The 17916-nt window shown below is 39.4% G+C and overlaps 1 protein-coding gene and 1 long non-coding RNA gene across 2 annotated transcripts; one reads left to right on the top strand and one right to left on the bottom strand.

The window, feature by feature from the left end:
• Nucleotides 1-82: 82 nt before the first annotated feature.
• On the top strand, nucleotides 83-11449 carry LOC135106637 (uncharacterized). Its single transcript, XR_010271395.1, has 6 exons — nucleotides 83-348; nucleotides 7909-8035; nucleotides 8581-8768; nucleotides 8927-9100; nucleotides 9219-9341; nucleotides 9911-11449. It is a non-coding gene; the product is annotated as an uncharacterized LOC135106637 (long non-coding RNA).
• Nucleotides 3590-4832, bottom strand: LOC135106635 (glutamate receptor ionotropic, kainate 1-like). The gene is made up of 2 exons (XM_064015936.1): nucleotides 4544-4832; nucleotides 3590-3945 (listed from the first exon to the last, which is right to left on the bottom strand). The coding sequence occupies exons 1-2, from the start codon at nucleotides 4728-4730 to the stop codon at nucleotides 3698-3700; spliced, it is 435 nt and encodes a 144-aa protein (XP_063872006.1). The 5' UTR covers nucleotides 4731-4832; the 3' UTR covers nucleotides 3590-3697.
• Nucleotides 11450-17916: the final 6467 nt, after the last annotated feature.

Raw genomic sequence — 17916 nt, 5'->3', positions numbered from 1 at the left:
TGCATTATTTTTATGCAATAATATTTTTAATTTTTGAACTTGAAAATGCAATATACTTTAATCCAGAGATTTAAAAAGTGAACATACGTTTTAACCCAGCGGGTGCTGTAAACAGTACGTTGGCGGTTCACACCAGTTCAGAAGTAAGGTATCTTAAATTGCACTCGACAATGTTGTGAATACTTTAAAATGCTTGAAGCCATACTTGATGCCTTCCATAACGTGTAAAGTAAGAAGTTAGCCTGTGTTAAAAAGTGGTGATCCCTGCAGATTACCAAGGCATCCAGTCTCCCAGCAAGTGCCAAGAGGCATTCATTCAATGCTCCGCTGACACCAATTTGCCCAAAGGTATGCATTATATGTGGAAAGTACATTACGTACGGTGTAGAGGTGGTTGTCTAGTGATATAAATGGTAAGGTGGTGGTGCTGGTGATTGTGATGGTACTACACTGTTATTACCGTATGTCAGTATATTGAGGCTTGATATCACTTTTATTAATGTGCCAGTATTTCATTACCTATCTTATGAAATAACACTAGCTCTTGATATATTCTTTTCTACAAACCTTTAACAATAATTGAAACGTTTTTTTTAAATTGAATTCAATGCCTTTTCTTATTGATGAAAATAGGAAATAATTATGGCTACCACTGGCTAGACACGCCATACCTTGCCTTGAGTTTAGGTATGGTTAGGTTAGGTTTGATATGGTTGGGTGTAGTTAGGTTAGTTTTGGGTATGGTTAGATTACACCAAGTACAGTTAGGTTAGTTTGGGTGTGGTTAGGTTTGGATGTGGTTAAGTTAGTTTAGGTATGGTTAGATTACAGCAGGTATGGTTAGGTTAGTTTTGGTGTGGTCAAGTTAGTTTAGGTATGGTTAGGTTACAGCAGGTATGGTTAGGTTAGTTTTGGTGTGGTTAAGTTAGTTTAGGTATGGTTAGAACCTTGGACAAAAAATGAGGAACATCACTGAACCAAAAGATTTTTATTTATTTATTTATTTATTTATTTTATTTATTTATTTATTTATTTATTTAATTTTCTTTTAATATTTCAATGAAAATTAGCAGTATTACTTATATCTGTCGACTTTCCAAGAGGGTTAGAGAATGCCTCAAGCCATTTGTAAGATAAGATTACACGTAAATTGCTTGGTTTAAGAGAAACTGGCATGTTAGTAAAATGAATCTTTACTGTCATGTGAATCAATATTTATAAATACAAAAAGTTTAAATCTCCAAGAACAACCTGTGTTTTACAGTAATGTGGGTAGCCCACATGGGACCCATAAAGTAGCCCACAAAACACCCACATGCCTCCCATTATCCAATGTTGGCTGGGTATATATATATATATATATATATATATATATATATATATATATATATATATATATATATATATATATATATATATATATATATATATATATATATATATGAGGAGGCAGTAGACATCTGCCTAAATGATAATTACTACCAGTGAGGTCTAAAGCACTGTTCAGGGGGTGCTGTGAACTTATCATTAAACCCAGCTGTGACCTCGCTGAACGTTTCCCTTTGTGTCTCACAACACAAGGGGGCAGTCATAGCCTGCCCTCTAAAGACAACTCTCTTCCTCCACACAAAACTACAAGCACCTAATAACACACACACCCTTCACTCAAAAATTTTAAAATCATCGTGGCGACTCCTACACCAGCCTCGTAGTCCCCATCTGGGGAGGGGACCATAAATGTCCCCAGGTCAGACTGCCTTTCTGTCAAAGACCCTAAGTGTCTTGACACCCCCCTCAACTTTTTCTTCATTAACTTCTGCAACATTCGCAGTCAAAGATCTAATTTTCAATCTGTAGAACACCACCTCTCCTCTTCTAAACCTCATCTTCTTTTCCTCACTGAAACTCAGGTGTCTGAGGCAACTGACAGTAGCTCCTTTTCTGTTCCCTCTTACTTTCTCTATCCTCATTTTCAGTCCAAAGCTGGATGCTGCATTTATGTGCACAATGATTTAACCTGCTCTCGTGCCCACGCTCTTGAATCTTCTGAGTTTTCCACCATCTGGCTACGACTACAGAGTCACTCTCATACTAAATTTATCTGTGCTGTATACCTCTCACCTAACTCCTCTGATTATAAGAAATTCTTTAACTACTTAACTTCCAAAGTGGAGCACATTCTGACCCTCTTCCCTTTTGCAGAGATCTCCATTCTTGGAGACTTCAATGTTCACCACCAGCTTTGGCTTTCCTCTCCCTTCACTGACCATCCTGGTGAACTAGCCTACAACTTTGCTATCCTCCATGACCTAGAGCAATTGGTGCAACACCCTACTCGTATTCCTGACTGTCTTGGAGATACACCCAACATTCTTGACCTTTTCCCCCAGCCTCAGCCCCAGCCCCAGCCTTTTCATCCCAGCCTCTCCCAGTGTATCCTAGCCTCTCCCAGTCCATCCCAGCCTCTCTCAGTGCATTCCAGCCTCTCCCAGTCCATCCCAGCCTCTCCCAGTCCATCCCAGCCTCTCTCAGTGCATTCCAGCCTCTCCCAGTCCATCCCAGCCTCTCCCAGTCCATCCCAGCCTCTCCCAGTGCATCCTAGACTCTCCCAGTCCATCCCAGCCTCTCCCAGTCCATCCCAGCCTCTCCCAGTGCATTTCAGCCTCTCCCAGTCCATCCCAGCCTCTCTCAGTGCATTCCAGCCTCTCCCAGTCCATCCCAGCCTCTCCCAGTGCATCCTAGCTTCTCCCAGTCCATCCCAGCCTCTCTCAGTGCATTCCAGCCTCTCCCAGTCCATCCCAGCCTCTCCCAGTGATAATAAAGCAATTTGGATTTAGGAAAGGGAGATTGTGTTACAAACTTACTGAGTTACACTTAGATCTATAGAAAACTGTTATCAAATGGCATATAACATTTTATGTTATATGCCATAATTTATTATGGCATATAACAGATTATTATTACAGATGCCATTTCTTAAAGAAATGGCATCGGTTTTTTTTTTTTTTTTTTATTATTCTCTTTCTCTCTCTCCCTCCCTAAGGCAGTGCTCCTCTTACAAAGGAAAAATAAATAATTAAATAAAATAATTAATTTACAAATCAAGGGCTGGATTTGTGTCTGTGGAGGCCTGTGAGCAGCCTGAGTGTGGAGGCCATCTACCTGAAATATTTATATTAATATTTTTGTATCTGTATTCCATGCAGTTTTTAATACATATAATATATTATAGTGAAAGGAACATTTTTATTTAGTGTAAATGAAACAAGTGGTTATTTTGATAGTAATAAAAAAAATATTTAGTTCATAGAAAACTAGTGTTTGATTAATTTAAGTTTCTTTCACTTACAGAATATTTATGTGGGAGACTCCTCAGATTGTGGAGACCCCAGATTGTGGAGGCTCCTGGGCAGCTGGTCTTGTTGTGGACTCCTAAATCTGGCACTGAACAAAATTCTCTCTCTCTCTCTCTCTCTCTCTCTCTCTCTCTCTCTCTCTCTCTCTCTCTCTCTCTCTCTCTCTCTCTCTCTCTCTCTCTCTCTCTCTCTCTCTCTCTCTCTCTCTCCTCTTCATCTCTCTCCTCTCTCTCTCTCTCTCTCTCTCTCTCTCTCTCTCTCTCTCTCTCTCTCTCTCTCTCTCTCTCTCTCTCTCTCTCTCTCTCTCTCCTCAACTCTCAACCACTGGATGGTATATCAGTTCACACAGCAAGAAGCCAAGGACCCACCGAGGCTGTCACTTGGAAGAGGTCATTGTTGTTGCATCCAGCATCCCAGCCTGACTGCCTAGACAGGTCCCGCAGGTTGCTGAATGGCAGAGGTGCAGGCTGCTCCACAGCAAGATGTGAGACCAGTGTGGCAGAGTATGATGTGTACACAATGAGGGACACACTGTAGCCAACCCAGTAGATTACCCGTGCTGCAGTGCTGATTGGGTAGGTGTTGGAGCCTGCAGGAGGAAGAGGAGGAGGGAAAGATGCCATGAAAAGGCAATTTTTAAGACATGGAGGATGATGCAAAGGCAATTTAAAATCTTTGAAAGTAACACATCTTTTTAAATTTAAAAATGTAGAAAAGACCATTTTAAAATGTTTCAGAGATGAAAATGCAATTTAAGAGTTTTTCTCATCATTTCTAAAAGATTTATATCTCATATCTTACTAAGAAAACTGTTGATATCATCATATGAAGAGAACTACTGATAAAATTAAATACATTACTTGATATCCATATCAGTCATATTAACACCACTTGCTTATATTGCTCATGCCAGAACTAATTCAAGTTAATATCAGCTCAATTATGAAAATACACCAGGTATCAAGTAAAGTTTCCCAGTTTTATAATCTATCCTTTAATAACTGTCTTTCTGTATTCCCATCTTATCAAACATTAAACACCACTACCCTTGCATTCAACTTAGTCTCATACCCCAACAGGTCCTCACCCTGCTGTAGGAGGGCTGGCAACATGTACCAGCCATCTTACCAAACACTAAATGCTCCAACACTTGAACTGACCAGTCTTACACCTCAACAGGTCCTCACCTTGTTGTAGGAGAGCTGACAACATGTACCAGCCAGCAGCAACTCCCATGCTAACAGGCTTCTCCCCCGTGGGTATGTAGCACCTCTGGAGTCGCGCGATGAAGAAGAGGATGCTGGCGAGGCCTGTCGTGTTAGCCGGGATGCGCCGGTACAGAGCTGTGTCCGTTGGGGTTGTGTAGGCAAGCATCTTCTTGGCAAGGTCCTCGTAGGTGGCCGCAAACAGTTTACGGCTGTGGGATGAGAACTTGTCTTGTGAATGTGACGTTGGGGTGAGTGTTAATCTGATTTTGTGTTACTATGTTCTGTGGGGAGTGGGGTGTTAATGTGATTTTTTGTTAACTGAATGCTGTGTCTGACCTCCTGAGGTGTAGTATGGTGGGCCACAAGATTGTCCCTTTCCACTAGGGGCTGACAGATGATATTAAGAGTGTGAATGTGTGTGTGGTGTTAACGTGCTGGAGTGTGCCACAGCCAGGAGTGTTTGGGGGAATGAAAATAAAAGGAGTTATGGATGTTTAAAAATGCATCTTTTGAGAGCTAAGTATACAAGAAAGTTGTGTGTGTTTGGGGAATGAGTAAACAATGAAGAAATGTTTTGAGGAACTGGGTGTGCAGAGGCAGGAGTGTTTGGAGAATGAGAATACAGGAAGACAGGAATGATTTGGGAATAAGTGTACAAGAAAGGAGTGTTTGAGTGACAATATATAAGGAAGAGGTGTTTTGAAAATGAGAGTACAAGGAATGAGCATTTTGGGAGTTAATATACAAGGAAGCAAGTATTTAAGGGACTCAAGTATACAAGATTATTTTCCTGTCATATGTCATTATACAGTGTTTTTCTTTGTTATATACATCATTCCCTTTCACTTTTCATATCTTGTGTTCTCGTCATTCTGATGTAATGTTACAGATAGAGAATGTTTGGTGTCAAATTTTCACTAATTTCATATGTGTATAAACTTTCATTTACTTGACTTTTTTTTTACTATTACTACTATATTTGCTTGCTTTTTAAACAAGTCTTTTCTTTCAGAGGAGGGAAGCACAGGGGAGGAGGAGGACGAGGAGGAAGAGAGTGAAGAGTCACAAGAGGAGGAGGAAGGTGGAAAGAAAGAGGAAGGAGAGGAGGAGGAGGAGGAGGAGGAGGAGGAAGATGGAGAAGGAAAAGGAGAAAGATAAGAAGGAAGGAAATGCCGCAGAAGGAGAAGGTGAGTTGTTAATAAGGTTTTGTGTGACAAGTTTTCTGAAAATTTTATTTGTTTACATGAAGTTTGTTTTGTATATATTACTCTTAATATACTACTTCTCCCACCACATGCAATTTGTCTGTCTGCTGTTGTGGTTCTTTCATTTCTTGTTCCCTTTCCTGAATATACCATTTCCTTAGTTTCATATCTAGTACCCTCCAATAAAATTTCTGCTTCTCGGTCTCTGTACTTCTCTCGTTTTTTTTGCTTGGCTTCATTCCTCAGATCCTTCTCTTTTTCCCTTTCTTCCAAGTTCATATCTCTTTTTTACCCAAATATTCTTGTATTCTGAATTTTCAGCCAGCTTCCCAGTTCTCACTAGGATCTCCTTTACTGTAACTTGGGATCTCATTCTCACTTTTAATGGTCTTTTACCTCCTTCACTATATTTTCAAATTCTATATGCTTCTTCCACTTCTCATTCCAGTCCCTGTTCTTCACCTTGGACCATTGTAATAATTTTCCTTACCAACTCCTCTCTCTCTCTCTCTCTCTCTCTCTCTCTCTCTCTCTCTCTCTCTCTCTCTCTCTCTCTCTCTCTCTCTCTCTCTCTCTCTCTCTCTCTCTCTCTCTCTCTCTCTCTCTCTCTCTCTCTCTCTCTCTCTCTCTCTCTCTCTCTCTCTCTCTCTCTCTCTTATTCCCTTTTCTTCCTTTCTTCCTTCCCTCCTATCTTTGTTTCTCCCTCCTCCTCCTCCTCCTCCTCCTCCTCCTCCTCCTCCTCCTCCTCCTCCTCCTCCTCCTCCTCCTCATTCATTCTACCTAACAAGAAATAATGGATTCAAGATTATACCCAAACGTTTTAAATCCCACAAGGCCAAACATTTTTTCTTTAATCGTATAGTAAATATATGGAGTAAACTTCCTGCAGAAATTGTGAACAATATTGAAATTGTGAAAGCAATATTATTGAATCAGTTCATCCTAAACATTTGCACTTTGTTTTTCCACAGAGCAATAAGAAATTAGAATTGACAGAGAAACCAGACAAGGGACTGCATTTGAAGAAGCACAAGAACCAAGAAATTACATCATTCAATGAAATGACAACATAATCTAAAGTAAGAATTTACATAGCTTTCATTTTGGTTTACATTCTGAAAGGTAACAGTAACATGGATATGTTTTTATATTGAAATCTTTCTCTGATTGCATACAAATGGTACCAATCAACAAATAATAATGTAATACTTAGAAGCTGGGAATTCAAATCACTGGTAGATAAAATGAACCACCATTCTAGAGTGTACATAACTAAGGAATTAATATACTGGTTAACTGTCACACCAGCATGAACAGAATAGCAACAATTGTTGAGTAGAGTCTGTAGGAGGCAGGGGAAGGAGGCATGTAGTCAGTTTTAGAGAGCAGTTATTATGAAATCAGCTGTAGAATATTCCTAAGATGCAATACTACTGGAGTCTGTCAGCTTGAAGACAGTTTATTAAAGAAGGGAAGTTCATGAGATATAAAGCCTTTGATTATTCAGTTTCATTTCCAAAGTAACATTTATTTATTGGTGTGTTGCTTCCTGTAAATAGTAAAGCCTTGACAGCACTGCATCTCTCACACCACGCTGTAACTGTTGAGAGAACCCTAACCCTTAGAGAGAGGAGGAGGGAATCCTTGGTTTATGTTCAGTAAAGCCCTGTATTCTTGTCATGGCAATGTAGAATGGAGGCGTCATTGGTTTATGTTCAGTAAAGCCCTGTATTCTTGTCATGGCAATGTAGAATGGAGGCGTCCTTGGTTTATGTTCAGTAAAGCCCCGTATTCTTGTCATGGCAATGTAGAATGGAGGCGTCCTTGGTTTATGTTCAGTAAAGCCCTGTATTCTTGTCATGGCAATGTAGAATGGAGACGTCATTGGTCACATACTGTTCTAATGTAATCTAATGTAATCTAATGGAATCATGAAGGTGTAAAAATGCAGGATATGGATGGGATGCTACATCAGCAGCTTTTGTCATTAAGGGTGGTAACAGTGAAAGATTTGTTAATCACTTTGGTCTTTAGTTGATGCTTCTGGTGAGGCTTTCCTGTTTAAACTTGGCATAATATATATAAAATGATGTGGCATGTTAAACAAGTTAACTTACTGCCTTCTTGTGTCTTTCACAGATAGAAATCAAAAACGTCACAAGACAGAATAGTGAGCTGCATGCACTTATCACAGAGTATAAAGTCACTCCCTCAGAGGAAAAAGACAAGGATGGCATGTCTTCATGTGAGAACTCAGAAGCTAAATGTGAGCTACCATCCACATGAATATATATTTGTATATCAAACTGACATTCTCCTTGGAGGGAGGCTTTCCAAAGTCACACACACACACACACACACACACACACACACACACACACACACACACACACACACACATCTCTGCATCAGGACTCAACAGCCAGACTGATAAACAATTACTTCACCCAAGATGATCAGCTGATAGGATTAGCTGTGGATGAGCCTCCTGTGGTGACTAGGAGTACAAAAGCCAGCAGCTAATTTTGGGAGCTGCCAGTCATCATGGTCCTGGTGTCTGAGGTGCTGCTTTTGCATTTTCCCAGTCATGGGTGGAGGCCACATCACATTTATTCATTCACAGTTGCTCTTAGTTATCTCTGTTACAAGTTTAAATTTTTCCTGGCTCCACAGACATTTCTGGTGCATCTAACCCTCTCTCCATTGCCCTTCTATTTCCCTTAGTCTTATACCCACTTCTTACATTACGTCTAATTACTTCCATTGGTCATTCTTGTCTGGCCCTCTGTTGCATCAATTTTTCACCTCCAGGTACAGATACCAAGGGGAAATTGGCTGGGTCAAGTGGCTACACTGACATCTGAGGTTAGCAGGTTGGGAGAGTGAGTGCAGCAGTCTTCAGGTTCAGCTAGACTGTGAGAGGGATAAGTATAACAAACTGCTGGGAGAATCTCTTGCTCATGAAAAGTTGTCTGAAGATGTCATAACTGAACCAAAAGGTAAGAAAGTTTATATTCTCTAATAATAAAGCAAATAATTTTTCCTCACTGTTGCTCAATTTTTTGAATTAATAACAAAATAAAAGCATTGTTATTGGATTTGTTTATTGAGGCTGTATTAAGAAAAGTTGAGAGAAACAAACTTATTGTTTTATCAGGAGAAACAACAGGATTGGGAGGAACTGAGCTTTAACAGAAGCTGCAACAACTGCAGGAGGCTCACAGGGTCCTGGAGAGCAGGTTAACTTGCAGCATGAAGGAGGTGGCTGAGCTGAGTGACAGGAAGTAGCAGCTTGAGCATGCTGTAGTGCATGAGGAGACAGAGTCCATCGGTGTGTGCATGTTTTTTGCTCATTTGAATCATCTGTAAAAGTGAAGTGGAGGAAGTGTTTACTGTTTACTGTATGCCATTTCCTTGGTCTTTTAATGAAGAATTTTATCCTTCTTCAGGTGACTACATCACCATCTACCAGTTGCAGCGAGGAGTGATGAAGCAACAAGCTCGAGAACGCGAGTTAGACCTTGCCAGCCTCCATCATGAATGAGAGGAAATGAAGCAAAACCACTCTGCAGGTTAGTGCTCTCTTTTGCATCTCACACACTTCTTATTCATGTCATGGCAGATTAGTGATTTCTGCTGCATCTCACACACTTCTTATTCAATTGCTGGCAGGTTAGTGATCTCTGCTGCATCTCACACACTTCTTATTCAATTGCTGGCAGGTTAGTGATCTCTGCTGCATCTCAAACGGTTCTTATTCAGGTGTTGACCAAAGTACTAAGCCTTCATATCATTACCCTTGCTCTGTGATGGAGGCTACACCATCTGGCATCTAGCTGAGATTTAATGTTGCAGTAAAGCTTCCATATGAGTTCATGTAGAGCAAAATGTTTTCAAATGCCAGGGAAGTAGTGTAATGTAACCTTCCAGAGAAATCTATCCCTCATTTATTAGTTAACAGGAGTGTTTAATGTACTTAATGTGATTAGCCAGGATCAAGGGTCAACTTCTTCACTGACCATTTACTCTCAGGTGATGTATCTGTCCTCCATGAGTCACCAGAGACACATAAGGTGTTGTAAGTGAAATTTCATCTATTAGATTTATTCAAAATGTGAATTAACACAGTTGTTTCCTGCAGGATTTGATATCAAAGCTGGTGCAGGAAAAGGAAGCAGATCATGACCTTCAGCAGCTCGAGAAGATAAGCAGCGTCCTTATATATATGTTATATAAATATGTTCCTTTCACTATAATATATTATATGTATTAAAAACTGCATGGAATACTACTGTATTCCATGCACTTTGTATTCCATGTATTCCAGCCACTCAGTCTCCTACTGAGTGGCTGGGGGTTTTCCAAAAGTGAGGGTTGGTGTTCTATACCATACCATGTGCCCTGTTTGTATTCCTTCTCTATCCTCTGTATTATATTCTATGTAAAGATGGTGCTGGGGTGGGATCTACTTCTTATTCCCTAAAAGTGATGAGGAGTGACACTGGGCAGCATTAATTTGCTCCTTAGAGATGGCTGGGTTCCTGTGGATGAGTGGGCCATGCTGTGCTTTGTCAAGGATGGTGTTTGGTATTGTGATGACTCTTGCCACAATCAAGTGTCTCCCACAGAGTAGTGGAGTACCTATGTATGGTGTTGACCCAAGCTGTCCAGGTCTCATCCAATGCCTTAATATGATTTAGATGATCAAAATGGTTTAACTCACCATTTAATCAGCTGACTGATTTGAATGGAGAAGTATGTAATGTGTTGTAGCCTAACCATCCCTGCCAGCATGGTCAGACTCTTGGTAGTAACCTGAAATGCTCCTAGGTAGTGAGTATCATTGCACATAATGATCTTTACTTTGTCAGTAATTCAATGATACTGAATATTACTCTACTGGATTTTGCTCAGCACTGCTTGGTAACTTTTTGGCCATAATCCCAGGTCTGGAATGATATGAAGCCATGTTTTTACATTCCATATGAGACAGGCAAGCACTATGCTTTGCCTGACTGATACCTGTACTTTGCATTTATGACCCCAGGTAGTTCATCACTCTCTCTCTCCTCTCTCTCTCTCTCTCTTCTCTCTCTCTCTCTCTCTCTCTCTCTCTCTCTCCTCTCTCTCTCTCTCTCTCTCTCTCTCTCTCTCTCTCTCTCTCTCTCTCTCTCTCTCTCTCTCCTCTCTCTCTCTCTCCTCTCTCTCTCTCTCTCTCTCTCTCTCTCTCTCTCTCTCTGTTTGGAATTATACTGTATATTAGGAAATATCATTAAAGAGTGTGTGTGTAAAAAGTGTTTGCATTATTGTGCATTTGATGTTGGTTTCATGATTTATAAAGATTGCTATTTTTAATAAAGTTATTGAAATTGTTATTGAGTGTTTGTATTGAACTCATTAGCTTTGTAATAGTGTGCGTCTCATCATGCATTCATTAATGATGTAGAGTGGAAATGTCCACTCCTATCATGCATAATATCAATGCATTATTGGTTTATGTTGTTATTTGTGTATAAATTGTAAAGTTATGCCAGTCTATTTTAGTACAAACTAAATATCAGCTGGAAGAGAGGACAGGTAATGGCACACTAAAACACAGGAAGGGACAATGATATAACCATCCAATTTAACAATACACAGAGCAAGAAGAATGAGAAAGCAATAAAAATGGATTATTTAATGGATGATTAATAGACCCTCATTTGTAATGTTATTTCAGGCAAGAATATTAAAAGAGACAGCTGGCTTGCCCTTTGTACTTGTTCAGCTTGCCCTTAGCACTTGTTCATACATGACAGAATGAGAGATGTATGGGTGGGGGTGACACCTGGAAATGGGTATGATTCATGAAGGGATTGATTGATTGGTTGACTGACCGATTAAGAAAAAAAAAACGTAGCAGTGGAGGGTGGGGGGGGGAAGGCGCCCCCCAACTTTCCAGTCATATATGGCGTGGAAGGGACAATACCAGCAAAGAAAAATATGAGAAAATGCATAATTTACTACAAAACCCAAAATGCGAAATAAAACCTTGCCAAATTGAACCTTCCCACGAAGGTAATGAATGGAGTTTTGATGCAATGAGCCACAGTTACTTAAAACACTCAACAAATATAACACCTTCCAAAAAAATAAAATAAATAAATAAAATCAATCAATAAATAAAGATAAAAACGCGAGAAAAACCTTTAAATTATCACAACGCGAAATATACACACACGCTAAACTGGATGCGTCATTAATTAATATCCCCCCAATAGTTTATAGCCCCTCCCCTATTCATTGCTCCCCCCCCCCTCCCTGCCTTGAGGAACACCTTCACTTATGGCCTGCTGTTGGGTCAGATTTGAGCCATTTTAACCTCGAATTACATACAATACATACATACATATCGTCTCCTTGCAATAATTATAATAGTCTTCCTGGCTTAATTTTTGTTTATTCATTATTCCTTATGTATTTATTAATTATTTGTCATTTGTCTAATTCCTTGTTTTATTTAGCCTCGGTATTTAACTAAGCATTTTTTTTTTTTTTTTCACTTTCTGACTGTGGCCCATGCAATGAATGGCTTAATTGTTTATTTACTGTTCCTTACGTGTTTATTGATTATATGTGAGTTATTTATTTGATATTCATGATTTTTTTTTTAACTTCGTATTTCTTTATATGATAGTTTTATCTTTTCGTGTTTTCTGGCTTAAGTTTTGTTTATTACTCCTTGTTTGTGTTATTAGGTGTGTCATTAATTATTTGTCTTATTTCTCGTAGTTTAATGGATTTTTTAGCACTTTAATTATTAGAGTTCCTCACCAGTCATTTTATTCGAGAGAGAGAGAGAGAGAGAGAGAGAGAGAGAGAGAGAGAGAGAGAGAGAGAGAGAGAGAGAGAGAGAGAGAGAGAGAGAGAGAGTCTAAATGAATGATAAAAAAAATAATAATCAGTTACAGTATTTTATTTATAAACAAGAACAATTCATGATAATAATAATAATAATAATAATAATAATAATAATAATATTTAAATACAAGGAGGAAAATGTGTAATAATAATAATAATAATAATAATAATAATAATAATAATAATAATAATAATAATAATAATAATAATAATAATAATAACTGCTTTTATCTTACTCACACAGATAAATAGTTTTATAAATAGTTTATTGACCATAAACATTGTGTACATACACACAAAATTAAATAGAACAGATAAAAATTTCAAAATGTAGTCAGTGACACACAGAAGACTGGTGACAAAACCTACTAAAGCCCATTAAATTTTTCTGATATACAAATAAACTAACAAAGAGAGCACATTTCACTAACACTCATGGTGAAGTGTCCACCAATGATGGTGAAGGAGGTACACATGTAAACTCCAGTCTGACCAATGAGCAACAGAATTTGTCCAGCTGCATGTCTCCATCGGGCACAAACTCCAGCTCCCGCACCTGTATCATGCCCACCACCACCATCACCATGGCAACACTGAAAAATGGAATCTTATCATTCACACTGTTACAAAAAATATACTCCCATATATATATATATATATATATATATATATATATATATATATATATATATATATATATATATATATATATATATATGGATTACTATTCCCAACGTTAAAAATTCTTTAGCTAATCTTACTTTGATATTTTGCATCCAATATTAACTACAATTTTTTCCTATGACATTTTCCAACTACACTTAAAGCCTTTCACTGTGAAACAAAACAATTAGCAGCATCAGAAGCAATGCATGCAGTCTCCTTTATAACCATCTACAAGACGTAGAGTTGGCATTGAAAAAGAATACATTTTGCAATTTCTTCCCAGTTCTAAGACTGGATGTGGCTGTAGAACGAATAAAGATGTCTTGAGAGTGACTGGATAATTAAAATCCCCCATAATTATGCAATTATTAACGCAACAAATGTCCGCAATAAGGTCATAAAGTTTTTTTGTCCATAGCAGGTGACTGGACTAGAGGATGATAGACGAGACCTAATGTTATTTTACAAGATTTATTTTCTAACTGGATGAAAGTGACGTCTATATTAGCAATGGTTGGGGTCGGGAGTAAATGAGGATGAAGATTGGCTTCCCTATGTTAAGGTGTTAGTTTTCATATTTATTGAGAGAGAGAGAGAGAGAGAGAGAGAGAGAGAGAGAGAGAGAGAGAGAGAGAGAGAGAGAGAAAATCAAGCCATTTGAAGTACATTTTTAGTCCCTTTATTTACACCATATTGCCTCTCTCTCTCTCTCTCTCTCTCTCTCTCTCTCTCTCTCTCTCAATAAATATGAAAACTAACACATTAACATAGGGAAGCTAATTTTAAAGACTCCTTTAATGAAGCAGTAGTCTGACCCCCCTCTGCTCTCTCTCTCTCTCTCTCTCTCTCTCAGGTGGAGTTGGCAAGGTACCACCTCCGCCCCTGCCAATGTCTCTCATAACTTCAAGACGCCTCACTCTAACCTAACTTAATCTCACCTCACATAATCTAACCTAACCTCACCTAACATAATCTAACCAAATCTCACCTCACCTCACCTAATCTAACCTAACCTCACCTCCTCTCATCTAACCTAATAATTCCTCACCTAATCTAACTTAATTTCTTCACTTATGCTAGTTTAACCTAATGCAACCTTTGCTAACTCAATTACCTTAACTAACCTAATTAATGTACTATAACTTAACATGATCTAATGTAACCTATGTCATCCTAATCTTGCTTTAGTTTCATCTAATCTAATCTAACCTATGCAAGTTAATGTAAATTCATCTAATATAAACTAAACTATGCTAGCCTAACCTATCCTTAACTTACCTAGCCTAACGCACTATCTTAACCTAACCTAACCTTACTTAGCCTTACAATCTAACACACTTCAACTTACATAGCCTAACCTAATATCGCCTATTCTTAACTAACCTCACCTAAACCTTACCGACACTAACTTAAAACCTACCTATGCTTACATCACTTCTATATCCTCATCCTCCTCCTCTTCCTCTTCCTTAACACACAGTGACTCAGCGAAGCCGTCAAGAAAACACGTAATTTCTGAATACTATCTTTAAGAGGTCCACCCAGTCATCCCTCTTCTCCTCTTTCCTGACCCCCATCCTCCCTTCTTTCCTCACGTGTCTCTCCCTCCCTACACACACACACACACACACACAGAGAGGGTCTCACAAGGGTAATACACACATACATATGGACACTGACCCACCACACACACCCAACCAGTCACCCACACCCACCCACATACGTGTACACACGGACGCACACCTCAGCCTGTCACCCTTACGTCAAACAGCTTACACCCTTCTATTCCCTCTCACTCATCCATCACACATCCCAGTGTCTCTCTCATCTTCTACTCTGTTACTTAACCAGTTAACGCTCCCAACCTACTCCCAGTCCCCCTAGCCGGCGGGTTACTCTCTCATTAGGAGCATGACCCTAAAAAAATAAGTCACATGGCGCGGTCAGAGAGAGCTAGCCTACCCTGGTCTGCCTACGCGAACCGAAAGCGTTTGTTTGGTTAAGATTTAAAGGGACGAAGGTTTAAAGGGCCAGTCTCTGCGTGAGTGTGTTTGGTGAAATGCTGAATACTCACGCCTGGTTCGTCATACACCCACAAGGACAGGCACAGTTCACTCCTCCACGACACACACACACACACACACATATACACAAAAACACTAACTAGTAACTCTACCTTTAGTTTCGTCTGCTGCGTTCCAGCAAAAAAAAATAAATAAATAAAAAAAATATTCCTCCATTACTAATGTAACTCACATTCCCTGGTGGTATACTTCCCTCGGAACACCCATATTTTAAAGAGCTTTTTATCCACCATATGTGTCTCAGTTAACTCTGATCTTGGCTGGAAATTAAACTATATTGTATGATATCAGTGTGGTCATCTTGAGGTCCCGGATGAAATGGCGGGCTGGGATTGGCTGTTCACGATCCGTTGTCATGGTGATGGTAGACGCCATTCAGTTGACAGCTCATTTTTTCTCGCTATTGAAAGGAGTTTATTAGAGCGCAACTGAAGCGTGTAAAGGCATGATTCCGCACCATACTGTTAAGATATTGTAGTTCTGAAGTGTTCCTAGGGTTAGTAAGCTTGGGTAAGGAGTATAACACAATTTAGATGGTGTTTAGATGGTGTGAAGAGCGGGTGTGTCCGCGCTAGATTCAAGCAATTCCAACCTCTGATATGATTACGTACTAGACTGTTAAGATATTGTAGTAAGGAAGTATTTGTGGGGTTAATAAGCTTGGGTAAAGAGTATAGGAAAATTTAAAGGACGTTTAAGAGACGAAGTGTGAGGAGAAGGTGTGTCAGCGCGAGATTCAAGTAATTCCAACCTGTTTGAGTTGATTCACAGAAGACTCTTAAGATATTATATTGCTGAAGTGTTCCTAGGATTATTAAGATTGGGTAAAGAGTATAAGGGAATTTAAAGAGTGGATAAGGGAGGGAGTATAGCGATTTGATGTCATACAGACCAAAGCCAGGTTACAGAGGGGTTTTATCTTGTAAAGGGGGCGGCTCTGTGTTTTCTTGACCGAGTGACGAGGGAGAAGAAAAAAACGAGGAAGAGACATCAGCCACTGAACCACGGACGAAAATAAACTTAGTGGCTGAAGACAGGGAGAGGAGTGAAGGTCCTTCCTCACTGCTCCCTATATAAGACACCATACACTCTAGAACACCAGGCCAGAAATCAAGAAACACGTGCTATTACAATTCAGGTGAAGCTTAAGGATACATCAGTAATTCAGCAACAGACGATATTTCACAACTCTGCTCCTCAAAACTTCTCGCAACGCAACCGGAATGTTTTAGAATGTTGCTCTTGTTCTGTTGTAGTTAAATGAATTACAGAACAAACACGGAAGATAGATTTTTTCTTTTTACCCAGAAACATAAAAACGTACATAATTTCTACAAGAACCTGATAAAAGTTAAGAGATAAGACGCCAGATCGTTTGAGAATATGAGTTTCTCTTCTGCTATATCAAAATTTCATAACAAACAAGAATAGCTGGATTTTTGTGCTAGAGTCATGAAGATACCTTTGAAAACCTAAATAACAGACCAGAACATGATAAAAGTTCAGGTAAGACGCGGGAAGATATGATAACACGGATTCATGCTCTCTGTAATAAGATGAATTACATAAGAAACACGTAGAGCTGGATTTTTTTTCCCTAGAGTCACGAAAATACCTCTGAAAACCTAAATAGATCTCTAATTTATAAAAGTTAAGGTAAGACGCTGGACCATTTGGTAACACGAATTTCTGCTCTGTACTAAACTGCATTACAAAACAAAAAACAGTAACTAATGTCGAATACATCACATCACATTTTATTTCCCAAATCACGCGTGGCAGCTTCCCACCTTATCCGCCATGCCGCTGTTTTCACCAAAGGCCGTGATTCTGTTGGTGAGTGACAGGGAGAACAGAACGTCTAGACAACTATTGGGACTTGAGGTGGCTGGGATAACAAAGCACGAATTAACTTGTTAAGCCTTCCATCACCAGAATCTCATGCACTTTATATTTCTGGCCGGAACCATGCCAAGTCTGTTCTCCAACTAGCCAAAACTCCTTCATTAATATAAAATGTCAAAACCTTTCAAGATCTAACTCCCCTCGTGATTTCTGGCATCTAGCCAAAAATATCTCCAATAACTTTGCTTCTTCTTCTTTTCCTCCTCTATTTCAACCAGATGGCACCACTGCTATCACATCTATTTCTAAAGCTGAACTCTTCGCTCAAACCTTTGCTAAAAACTCTACCTTGGACGATTCTGGGCTTGTTCCTCCCTCTCCTCCACCCTCTGACTACTTCATGCCACCTATTAAAATTCTTCGCAATGATGTTTTCCATGCCCTCGCTGGCCTAAACCCTCGGAAGGCTTATGGACCTGATGGGGTCCCTCCTATTGTTCTCCGAAACTGTGCCTCCGTGCTTGCACCTTGCCTAGTCAAACTCTTTCAGCTCTGTCTGTCAACATCTACTTTTCCTTCTTGCTGGAAGTTTGCCTACATTCAACCTGTTCCTAAAAAGGGTGACCGTTCTAATCCCTCAAACTACCGTCCT

This window comes from Scylla paramamosain, chromosome 13, assembly GCF_035594125.1.
Source record: "Scylla paramamosain isolate STU-SP2022 chromosome 13, ASM3559412v1, whole genome shotgun sequence".
NCBI classification, from domain to species: domain Eukaryota; kingdom Metazoa; phylum Arthropoda; class Malacostraca; order Decapoda; family Portunidae; genus Scylla; species Scylla paramamosain.
Note: the sequence above shows the minus strand (reverse complement) of the source record. Positions and strands in the feature narration are given on the sequence as shown.